Genomic DNA, 13,435 nt, shown 5'->3' on the forward strand with positions numbered 1-13,435 from the left:
TTATAAATAAGTTTTACAAAAATATCAATACAATTATATGGTATGATTAATGCATGAGGATTACATCCATGTAAAACTTCAAAAAAATAAATCATTCATTCAACCTTATTTTTCATATATATAGATATTTTTTTTAATTTAAATATATGATCCTTGAAAATGTTTTTGATAGCCTAAATCTCCTTATTTAAGGCATACTTTTTATCACATTAAAAGCTTATAAAAAAGGAAAAAAAACCTTTGTCGGCATTGAAAATGAAAGCAAATTAGATGTAAATTATATTTAATAAAAATATATATATAAGTACGAGAGTGACACCGTTCTGTCACAAATAATAAAAAGAAGGAAAAAAATGAAGCTAGGATTAAACGATCAAAACATTTTCACGTATAGCATATTATCATTGGCAACAATGAAATTTTATGATAAAATGTGACTAATTAAAACTGAAAAATAAAGAGCCTTAAATTACAGGCATGTGGCTCATCTTTAAGTTGCGCATTCGCATATCGTTGGTTTTATCCACTCAAACATTACCAAAACAATAATGAACTCAAGTCAAAGTAGATATTGGCATATGTAAATGTGTTTGAGAATAGATGTTGACTAGTGACTAATAAAATTTTCATACTTAATTGCATCTGGCTTAATTTTTATCAGAAGACTATAATACAGAATTTGGCTATAAATAAGATGCTAGCACTAAGCCAGATTAGACAACTATTGAGGACTGGTTGAGTGCATTTTGTTTCCAGATCTGATCCATAAATTCCTTTTCATTGGAGAACTTTTCCTTGGCGCATATTTTTCCATTTGCTCGTCCAGTTTCGACGCGTCCAACGATAACTTTTCTTTAATAAAAGCGTCCAAGTTGAAACTGTCGCCACCTTGAATAACAGCTTTTTCCGCACCGCTGCTGGATTCTGATTGCTGAAGCTTTCCTAAGATATCCTGGCTGCCTAAAAGCCCCGGGCGGCTATGTTCAAAATTCAACAGCCGCTTTATGCTATGGAGTGCTGGGTCGAAGATGTCGAGAAAGCCTGTAACCCAGGAAGCATCATCCACTACCTCCGTGCGCTGGGCATTTCATTGATAAACTTTTTTATGGTCAGAATTGTATTGAAAGTAGAACAGAGGACGTTGCAGATATAGGCAAAGCATACAGCAGAAAGAGATGGAGAGCGCAGAAAAATTATCAATCGTTGCTGGCGAAATTTAATTGGACGTTGGGAAGAGAAGAAATCACCATTAAAATGGGGAATATTTGTTAATGTCAAACTAGATGACCACATAAGGATAACCTAAAGCTCATTCTGATGCCGTCTAGGACACCAGGGCGCCAAGAAGGTGTGAGCAAATACAATAGGATGTTAAGAGAAGTTGTAGAATGGGGAAAAGGAGAAATAGAATGGTTGGCGGCTGAAGTAAACCATGAGAGGTGGATGGCGGTGAACTGGAAGGGGAAATGTGACAATTTACTGTCAACAGAAGTTGGCAATGATTTCGGGGACTTTCCGGCTAAAAACAACAACGAAACCGAAATATGAATGGCTAGCAGGTTTCACCATCAGTTTCTTGGCAAGCTACAGATATATCAGTTGCAAAAGAAAGAGCCTGTAGCACTCTCGAGAGTAGAAATAAATAAAAAAAGTCTTTAAATTAATAAAAATAGCAAAACTGAAGTCTCAAACAATCAAATACAAAATATATAAAAGCCCATCATAAGAAAAAACCTAATTAGAAAATAGAAAAAAGAATAAAAAATAAGGGAGAAACAAATGAAAGAAATCTGTTCAAAATAGAATAAAAAAAGTAAAAAAAAAAAAAAAGCTTCAGGCTCCGCGATAGTGCAAAAACGCGGCATTGACGTCTGCATCATTCTCCCCAAGTAGGAGGAGCTTCTTCTCTAGAAACATCTAGATCCCACTGGTTGATGTTATTTTCATAAAACGTCTACAGAGAATTTCAAAGTAGTGGTTCAACACTTTATCTGGTCACCTGTTCATATGTGCGCCATTAAACCAAATTAAAGTATAATACCCAATTTACTCCATAGGGCCTTCCAGAAATGGCTCAGAGACTCATCTCTAGTTGAAGAGATGATATGTTAGACCTCTCTCAGCAAAAGCAGCTCTGTGTCTAGTATCGGACTCTCGAACTCATCACCATCTTGAATAGTCAATGCTAGTCCTATTAGTGCTTCTCTAAAGGATTTAAAAAGATAGTTTGTGTCACCGCATCCTCCAACAACTCAGACTCCTTCCAAGGCAAGTGTATATTGCACTTCCCATCTTTGGTGAAAGAACGTGTTTTTGTAGCCAACATGATACGTGCACCGATTGTCCTTGTCATTAAGTGTTTCAATGAGTTGTTGAAGGAAATGACAATGACACAGTAGACACTGAAGAAGACGAGGACACAAAGAAGGAGAATCAGATTCTAATGGATGTGGGAGAAAAGCATATAGTTCAAGCTGAGGCTATAGATAGACTCCAGCAGAATTCACATCAGTCGTCCAAGACGATCCTAAGTCTGAGGAACAAAAACAAAACACCTAATAACCCCCAGAGAAGTGAAATCCAAAATTTTCAGATCTATAGACTCCTTGAATTTCCTCTACTCAGGGAGATCAATCATGTTAGAAAAGGAGCCCTTTTGTGCCACATCTAGAAGATTATATGAAATTCTTCAAATATTTGATTCAGTTCAGCAGAGTACCTACCATCATATGTCCAGATAAAAGGGATGAACCATAACTTTGAAAATTATCTTCGGAGCTTGAGAAGAAAAAAACTTCAATGGGATCCAGGTCTTATGAGTGAAGAAAAAGAGAGAACTCTTGAGTGGCTGCTAGTGAGAGTAGCGCAACTCGCCATAAAGTTCATCATAAAGTTGAGTTCTCCTCACTTATTTATCAGATACATTCCACCGAGTACGAGAAGTGGAAGAAAGTTTCACACTTAAGGACTTGAGAGTTACAATGCGAGAACTACATCTATATGCAACTATATCTCAAAATGTGTCAAAAGTGGATGCATATTTATTCTATTAAAGCGTGTTGTGGAATGTCAACACCTACAAAATTAACTTGTCAAAATATAACGTCATTCCTGATACCTTTTGTCAAAGTTTTGAGAAAAATAGGTTGAATCATGAATAGGCCCGATTCCTTTTCCCTTTGCTTTCATTCCATTAAATAATAATCTTACATCTATTTTATACATTCTATTTTAAGTACAAAATATTCTGCATAATCTATTTTAGGTAACCTAATAATAATTTAAATAAGGAATCTCCTAATTATAAAAAACTCTTAATTTAGCTTTTTGATTTTCGTCCTTCCTTATTGACATTCTCCCTCAAATTAATGTTGTTGATCAAGAAACATCAATTTGCCAACAAAAAACTGATAACATTGTCAGAACCAAAAATTCTCAAGCAGTTAGTGTTGAAGCCGAAAGTGTCGAAGCCTGAGAGTGTCGAAGCCCGAGAGTGCCGAAGTCTGAGAGTGGCGAAACCTGAGAATACCGAAGCCTGAGAGCGTCGAAGCCTGAGATCGAAGGTTTGCCGAAGCCGAAGCCGAAGCCATTGAACTAGGAAATAGAGGCTTTGCCGAGATTGGCCAAGTCGAAGTAGAACGAAAGTAATGAGGGCGAAAAAATAATGGGATGACGAGCAGATGGACGAGAATCAAGGCAAAGAAATAGTTCCTTCCTTCCTGTCCTGTAAGAAGGCCGGCAAGAAGGGAGTCTTGACGGTCCAACAATTATTGATGGTTAGGGGAAAAATTTGGCTCTGATACCATGTCAAAGTTTTGAGAAAAATAGGCTGAATCCTGAATAGTCTCGATGTCTTTTCCCTTTGCTTTCATTTCATTAAATAATAATCTTACAATCTATTTTAGGTACAAAATATTCTACATAATCTATTTTAAGCAACCTAATAATACATATTCCTAATCTAAATATTCAGCTAAAAGGGAAATAAATCATAATAAAGACATTGGAAATAATTTAAATAAGGAAGTTCCTAATTATAGAAAACTCCTAATTTAACTTTCTGATTTCTGTCCTTCTTGATTGACACCTTCAGCAAAGTTCACTTGAATATAATGAGAAAATAAAAGCTTTGACTGATGAGGTCGAAGCCCCCCCCAACCTTGGGAGATTAATGCGGGAGTGTCATACTCGCATAGATTGACGAAGAAGCACCATACTTGGTGCGAGGAAGCTTTGACTGATGAGGTCGAAGCCCCCCCAACCTTGGGAAATTAATGCGGGAGTGTCATACTCGACATAGATTGACGAAGAAGCACCATACTTGGTGCGAGGGAGCCCAAACCCAACGCGGACACGGCATGAGCCGCACGCGACCGACTTGGTTCAGTGGGAGAAGGATCAAGTGACCATTCTTTGCACACATTATGCCAAAAAGCCTGTTTGAGGAAAGATTTCATAAATAAGTTAGGTTTTGGGTTAAATCACAAAATAAGCTAAGATTCCAAGAAACCCTAAAATGTATATGATTTTCAGATTGTTTACACTAGGCTGCGAGCTCAAAGCAAGCGTGAGAAAGCTCATTGTAAGGCTACTCTATCAATTCAAGTAAAATAATCTTGTGTTAACTTAAGAAAAACAATTCTTTGTAATTTTAATGTGATTCCAAAATTGACACTGTAGCATTTAAAATTTCCTGCATGTTGTGATGAATATCTATATTGAATGTGTGAATGCAAATTGATTTCTTCTTTACGATACATGTGATTTTACTATGCTATGAATCTGATGAATACACTTATAAAATCATTGTCAGCATGTCTACTTTTGCTATGATATATGAAATGCACGTTGAATATTTACTATAGAAATTATGCTTTAAAAAATGTCACAAGTGAACATATATATGATATTATATGAATACTTACAAGTACAAATGATAGGATGTGGGGATTCTTGACTTTTGGTATTCAAGCAATGAAGAAACTCCGGGAACCATTTGGATCAGACGACGATATAAAGTAGGGAATCGTTTTTCTATTTTAAACCATAAATTATGCTACAATAACTTGAGCAATTAGCACTTTAATGACTAGTTTTAATTGAAAGATTTTTTTTTCATTACCAAGAAAGGTAATTAACAATAATAGCTTATACAAATGAAAAACCTCGAACCAAATCTTTAAATTCTTATAAAATAAGGGTGAAATCTTTAGGTACTACTTTGTTTGAAATCTAATAAATTTTGTAATAAATTGGCCTAAAATACAAAATTCTTTTGGAAAAGATTGGAGCACAAAATTTCAAAGTCCATATGGGTTAAAATAAGCACGTATAAGAGAAAGAAGAGTCAAGATAAAATCTTAAAATTGAATTAAACAAGTTTCAATAACTATCTATACAACTGGTAAAAAAGAAGTAAAACACTACAGTAATTTATAAGTAAGAGCACTCACCTCAATATTTAACAAGTAGTTTTTGTCATTATACATCTTAAAATCTGCCTCTTTCAAACAAATAATTAAAATAATATAATTATTTTGATTCTTTTTACACAATCATTTTATTATTCAAATATATGCATTTTCATTTTTTTAAATCATCTATCATAATAATATTATTAACTTAGAAGATTTGATATTATTTATTAAATTTTATATGATTCTAAATGTTATGTATTATACCTTAATTTATGTTAAAACATTAAATTCATTACTCCTTTTTATCTAATAAATAAATTATTAATAATACCATAAAAATTAATTTAAAATACTTGTGATTTTATAACATTTTAATTATTATGATACTTACTAAAATTTGTCTTACTATAATTATTAGATTTTATCAATTAAATTTTCAAGCTTAATAACAACAATATAAGGAAATTAATTTACAATAAATTTAATCATAGTATTACTTTATTCATGAGAATAAATCATCATTAATCTTTAAATTCTCCAAGTTATTACCTAACATATATTTTTACATTTAAAATAACATTTTTCCATATATTATTATTTTATAACCAAGCTATCTAAGAATATAGCTATTTGTTTTGTCTAATTCTTTAAATTTTTCCTACATTTATTATAATTATTGTCACTTTTAATAAATAAATAAATATGCATCATTCATTAAATTGTTAATGTATAATTGAAACTTAACATCATAAATAAATTTCATTATATGCTCTTCAAATCTACAATATTTTTTTCTTCAATTTTCTAATTTTTCGATTAAATTACTTGATAGATTAATTTAATTCCTTTTTACTAAGATTAATACTCGTCAATGAATACTAATTTTACCATTTTAATCATTTAATAACATTCATTAGTATTAAACACCAACATAATTATAAACCCTAATCTAGATTTAGCTTGGAACAATTTTGTTGGACCTCAGCTCAATCCATACTTGCTTGACCTCATTTCCCCCAAAGCCTCTTCTCTTCTCTTCTCATTTTTCCTATCTGCCTTGTGCTCATCACCTAGAAAACTGTAATTTGCATGTCGCTGAAGGCTACCAACTGATTGATCCACTTGAGTGCATCAACCAGAGCTCTCCTCTAGCAATCACATGAGCTTGCGCTCGCTTCTGTCATCATTGCACATTCGTGGTCAGCACAAGACCCTCTAACATGCTCGTTCACCCTCTCAGTTTTCATCGCCTCTTGCACTCCACTCGCACGTCACCTGGTTTCAATAGACATGAGATCCTTACTTAAGCTCGATCTCAATCTCTCTTCTCATGTACATCCTCAGTCTTTACTTTGTTTTTTTTGTTTTGAATCATAGTTTTGTGTTTCTTCGTCTTCTCTCATCTTCTTTATTTATCATGCAAGCCCGCACATGCAATCTTTTTCTCTTCGTCTCTCCTTTCCATCTCCAATCCTTCGTCTTCGTCGCCCCTATAATCTTACGAACGAAAGTTCCATATTCATCACTGCTAACAGATTCATGTTTTTTAATGGGATGTCGCATTAAGTCCACTCTAAATATTCAATAATACTTTTTTTTTATCATAAAAATACACTTTCTTCAAATATAAAGTACAACTAACGAAAGAATATTAGAACAACGAAAGTTATCTGGCCTGAGAAAGAACTTCCCTCAAAGTGTAAATCTAAAAAGAACCAATTTCAATTTTATATGCTTTGGCTAATATTTAACCAAAACTTTTTTGACATCACTAAATAAAATATATTTGCAGAACTAACCTGCTGAAAAAATAAATTTCTTATTTCTTCAGCCCGTGCAGCATTTCCTTGCTCCTCCTCCAAAGCAGCCCACGCCATCCATGTTACATAACTCTGAGAGTTTATGTTCAATGAAGATGTAAATAACCTTCTTGCAGCTGATAAATTTCCAGCCCTCTGTTCTAGAACACCCCAAGCCTGAAGGTTAAAAAACAATAAAAAAAAAAAACATTAGGGAAGTGTTTACCACAAATGATAACAAGGTATTTAACAAAGAATAATCAATGGTGTTATCAAACTGTCACAGGCTTCAAATCTACAATTTCAACAATTGATGTGCCCAAGTAACAGAAACGTCAGATACATAATGAATCATAACAAATAATGGGTATCCCCATTCAGAATAAACTAATGAAGCAAAAATTTTGATAAGAAGTGTGTAATCAAACTTGACCCAAAATGATAACCGGAGTTAGTCATTTGTTTAAATCGGTTCAACTATTGTTCAGAGCATCAGGACAAGTTCCTTTGGGTTGGCTAGGCTTGCTTTCTCTCTATATTAACCAATTTGGCTTAGTGGTCCATTGCTGGTTAAACTTTCACTAGGTTTGACTTTGCGTAGGCCAAGTTTCAACATGTTTACCTTGCTTTGATCAAGTTTAACTAAAAATGTCTTAGAGTGGCTTTGGTTCAATGCATACAAAAATAACTGGTGATGCACATCGAGTTATCCAATGATTATTGCCACCATCATGACATTGACATAGACTCTCTTCTAGAACGTAATGGGTTTTAACCACACTAGTATGATTAATCCTAATATGTGGATTTTATAGATATCAATGTGTTTGATCTTCTTAGATTTGATCGCTAAGAAACATCATAAACAGATGGTTAAAATTTAAGAAACGTCATAATTTATACGATCTGCTTTACTGTGTTAACAGATCTTTATATCTCGCATGCAAAAAATAAGTGAGACTTTGACTAGCGAATTAAGTTTGAAAGGTAAACTTAGATATACCTTCCAGCCTAAAACATGGAATCAAGCAAAAATGAGCAGATGTCATGATTCATGCATAATTGACTTCCCGCTATCGTTTGATTTTGTAACACAATTATCAGTACACTATATGTTCGTTCTTTAGAAATTGATGGTACAAATTTGACATTCTTTCAACTAATTAACCTAAAAGTTAACAAATCGTTAATGAGTTCTAATTTAATTTCTATGAAAATTAAAGTTCATGAAAATGGATGCAGTATAGTGGTTGTATATGTGTTGATCTCATAAGTAAAAGTTGCTTCAATATAAATATAGTACCAAATTTGGCACCCAAAATAATAAATAAAAAAAAAAATCGGAGACGTAATAAGGCCCTTAGTTAATCAAATAATATGATTTAAGAGGGTCATGATTCTATAGATCTATTCCTCTCTGTGACCAAATAATCAAACCACAAAAAAACAAAACAAAAAAAAACCAGTAAAATAATTGTGCAAAGATGGTCTTAGCATACAAAAAAATTGAATAACGGCAATACTACTACAACAGATCAGAATTACACATGAATAAATCCACAAAAAGCAAACTAGAACTAAATCAAGCCAATAACATTATCATCAAAGCTCAAAATGACACTAACTAAACAAATACAAAATAATGACCGAGCTACAATATAAAACATGAGAATAGCAAAATTATACATCTAATATTATCAATAAAAAAACCAAATAACATTGACACAAATTACAATACTACTAAAGTACTGACGCTAGACCGTTCGTAATTTGACAAATATAGTAATTTCAATCACGATTAGCACTAGTTAATAAAAATAATATTGACACAAATTACAATATTACTAAATATTTGTCAATTATTTACCGTCAGTCTCATCTTAACCAATTCCATCTTTGACACCCCTGTAATCTTACGAATGGTCTATCACAATATTTGTCATTTCTTATTACAAATATTTGTTCCAAAATTACTAGACATATTCTATAAACAATATAACCCAGTATTATTGATAATTCAAGCATGATTATTGCATGAGATACATATTGTAATAAAAAAAATGAGCAAGGAAAAAAAAAATAATAAAACTATAAAATTTAATTCATTATTAAAGATTTTGTGCAACAATAAATCAAGATTAAATTACTCCCGCAATTTATTTAGAACAAAAAGAAGTAAAGCCTATATCACGTGAAACATGTAATAGAATTTTAATTAAACTAGCAAATCTAAAAAATACAGAGAACATATTAGAAATAACAAGGATAACGCCTCTCACAATAGAAAATACATTTATCATTTAATAAATAATAGTTACTTTGAGCCGAATGATGTGAGATTACAAGCTTATTTAAGGTTTAACTAACAACACCTACTATTTTTAACCCAAAAGTCAATTAAATACAACTACACTAATAAGGCGTTAAAATTAGTTGGTTATTAAATTAGAAGTAACATACCCAATCTCAATTATCCTATAAATATAACACAAATCATTATTAAATTTCTTGGGTGATATCATTAGCATAATATAAAAATAAGAATTAAATAAAATTAACAATATAGTAATCTAACAAGATTCTTAAGCAATCAGAGAAATAGTAAATGTAATTCAAAAATATGTGAAATTCATTTCAAAAACAATAACAACACATTATCGAGAAAAGAAAAGTACAAATGAAAGAATCATACTTCCAGGTGAGGATGGAGATAGTGAGTTGTCACATCTTTGCCCAAAACTTGTAATTAACCAAGAAGAGAACAGACAGTCAGACGATGTAATTAAGTTTTCTATATTTATAATTCTATCGCAAACAATTTAATTTTAAAAAAAAATTATATAAACGAGACACCAAAGAAAAAAATTTAATTAACAAATAAAAGTTACCTCTCTGGTTGCTGACATTTTCTTTATACGTTAGTTCTTCTAGCATTCATCTTATTTAAAAACTTAGACTTGAAAAAAAATTAAAATAACATAATGAGTTATCTAAGATAACCCATGAGCGATAACACTTCTAAACTACAATAACATAAAAAAAAAGAAAATAATATGCATTTTGATCTTTCATATTTCTATGAAATCCTTATAATAATCTAATGTATGTGTCTGTGACATTCACTTCATGGAAGAAAGTTATACTTCTATGCGCATTAACTTTAATTGTACTATTCAAAGTTTAATCTTTAACCTCACTTTATTTCATGCTACTAAGATTCATATTTGTCTTAGGAGTATCATCAAAACATAACCATGCACACGCATAGTCTGTATTATCCCATCGACACAACAGTTTGTGATCTAATTTACACGATTGTCTGAGATGGAAAGATGTATATTCGCCCATAACTGATATTTCAAGTCGGCAAAACATTAGCGATTTAAAAACCACATTTGGCTGGAGTGGTAGGATAGCATTTACACTTGCGGGTACACTGACATCCATTGTATGTACTACAAGAGGGTGAACTTATCTTAACATGCTCATATAAGTATTCATATATACACTACTTTATTCTTCATATCAAACATTCTTTTTTTATAAAACACTTTACCTCTATCTACTGATGAATAAATACAAACTTACTAAATCTACATGTTGTGCAATATATTGATATACAAATTTATGCTGGAATCTACAAATTATATACTCATCAAAACTCTTCTTAGAAAAACTATAATGCAACTACTTAACATGCATGCTTCATGACTAACATTATGAAGAATCACATTTTATTTAATTTCATTAATATAAGAAATAATAATGAAAATTCGTAAGGAAAAATATATTTAAAAGCGGAAAAAATTATTATAACTAGAAAGCACAACTACTCAATTTGATTTTATACGGTTCTTATTCTCGACTTCTGTCACATCATTCAAGTTAACACCTATAATATAACATATTACATTCAATAAATTTATCTCATATTGCTAAATTATATTTTCATTGATTATAGTTCAATTTCATCATATAATTATGAATTTAAATCCTTAAATTAATACTAATATTGCATAACAATAATTTAAACAAATTACTTTTGAAAGTTAAACTATAACCTTCATTGCTTCAAAAATCCCCCATCAACAATTTGAAATTTACTCCACCTTAAGTTTCTAACACTAATTAACATGATTCTCATTTAATACTTAACTATTTTATTGATATAACAAAATCTTAAAGCAATAAAAAAACAAATTAATTGAAATTTAGCTTAAAATCTTAAAGTTAACCCTCCCCTCCCGCACGCAGCTCGCTCTACGTTTCCTACTCTGCTCGATCTGCAAACAAAAATCACTCCATATCCTTCAAACGAAGTTGTTTGAACCAGGCTTTTACCATTTTCTCTGCTCCTTAATTGCGCACAATGCTCGCTCCTCCACTTTTGATCTAACCCACGCCAGAAAGCTCGATAAAGTTCTTCGCTTCTCCTTCTTCTACGGCTAGAGCATAGGATTCCATCGCAAACAGAGCCCTTCGATAGGTTTCCTCTTCCTGCAAGTAAAGCCTTGGAAACCGTCGAGGATGCTTTGTCAGCTTCATCAAGTCGACAATGTCTCCTCCCTCGACTTAGTTCCTCAAAGCAAGTCTTCCTCTTTCTTCCTCTTCTTCTATCGTTGCTTCTTCTTCTCCTTTTTTCACTCTTTGTTTCATCTCGTTCGATTCAAAAGAGATGTTAGACTCTTAAGAAGAGGGAATTGTCGGAGACAAAATGCTTCCTTTCAAATCGGCCCAAGCAAAATCTTATTATTATTATCATTATCATTATTGTTATATATATGAATATTAAACACAGTTATTACAATCTTCCCCTCATTATAACATTTTTTCCTCGAGATTCATGAACTTCACACAAACTAATTATTCAGTAGATGAAACATAAAGTAATAACTAAAATATATGGGATAAATCTAACAAATACACAACATCTGAAACATAACATAACTAACACAACACAACATAACTAGAACGACATCCATTAGACAAATCATCCATCAAACTCTATGCATTAGCATTAGTGGCAACAAGTACTTCAGGTTCCTAATAAGTTAAGGAATAGACTCTTAGTCGAATGTTCTGTCTTGGTTGCTCCTAAGTAACATTACTAGTTTTTGTCATCCTCTATTGACCACTTCTAAAAATAGACCCCTCTTGAAAAATCTTCTAAGTTGAATCCCTTCTTGAGTTAGCATTTGATGTGAATCATTGAGCAGAATTAGGGTAATTTTTCATTAGATGTCTCAACTATCTACATAAATAACACATCTTCAAACTAAATAGACATTTACCATTATATTGCTTCACACACGTAACACAGAGCTCTATATTGTTGTTGCCAGTGAAGCAAACAACCACATTCGTGTATGACTTTATTTTCTTCCCATTAAACTCACTAGAATGAACAACTGATGTAAGTTCTTCCAAATTCTTCCTCGTGTATGTCGTTACACTTCTGAGTCTGTTGAAAATTAATTTGTACCCATCTAGCCCTCTCCACTAACACCGAATAGTCTTCAATCCCAAGCGACACTAGTGGTTGCCTAATTGAATCTTTCAATTTAGCAAGGAACATGTGACATTTCTCCTTTGTAGTAGAAATGAGTAGTGGTACATACCTCAGCAACATAGTAAATTTTGCTTCATACAGCATAACCGATCGATCTCCCTGCACCAACCGAATAAATATATCATGCATATGCGTCCTGGCTAATAGTTTTATTAACTAATCTCTGAAGGTTCTCACGACCTAATCCCACCATATATAAGGGGCTTGGTCAACCACCAAATTTTTCATGTTAACTGACCTTACCACCTAACTTTTCCATCTCAAAAGCAAATGTGGCAAGGGTAACTCTCCTTTCTAGTGAACATATCATACTATCTATAATTTTTTTGACCCTCATCAGCTAATTTTCAGCTTCCACATGACCTCAAGAAAATAAAGGTGGTTGCATATCCTGAAAAAACTTAAGTACTAATCCATTGATGCTCCTCTGCTGCTACTAACATGAGATTGAGAATTCTTAATCAGCTAATTTTCAACTTCCACATGCCCTCCTAAAAAAAACATAAACACTAATTGTAACATTCTGGGGTATATCAAACTCAACATTATCATTCATGATATTTATCCCAATCAACTATAATTATAAATAATATATGAAATAATTAAAATGAATTTACTATATATATATATATATATATATATCTGTGTGT

The 13,435-nt window shown here is 32.1% G+C and overlaps 1 protein-coding gene across 1 annotated transcript in view; it reads right to left on the bottom strand.

Annotated features, from left to right (window-relative positions):
* Nucleotides 1-549: 549 nt before the first annotated feature.
* The window catches only part of LOC110037363 (protein high chlorophyll fluorescent 107-like), a 33,370-nt gene continuing 20,484 nt past the window's right edge, over nt 550-13,435 (bottom strand). Inside the window, exons 3-4 of the mRNA XM_020741994.1 lie at nt 7,217-7,393; nt 550-1,078 (exon numbers count right to left, since the gene is read on the bottom strand). Of these exons, the coding sequence (XP_020597653.1) occupies nt 722-1,078; nt 7,217-7,393 (534 nt within the window). The 3' untranslated portion in view covers nt 550-721. The remainder of the gene's footprint in view (nt 1,079-7,216; nt 7,394-13,435) is intronic.

The sequence above is a fragment of the Phalaenopsis equestris genome, unplaced genomic scaffold, assembly GCF_001263595.1.
Source record: "Phalaenopsis equestris unplaced genomic scaffold, ASM126359v1 Scaffold219034, whole genome shotgun sequence".
NCBI lineage: Eukaryota > Viridiplantae > Streptophyta > Magnoliopsida > Asparagales > Orchidaceae > Phalaenopsis > Phalaenopsis equestris.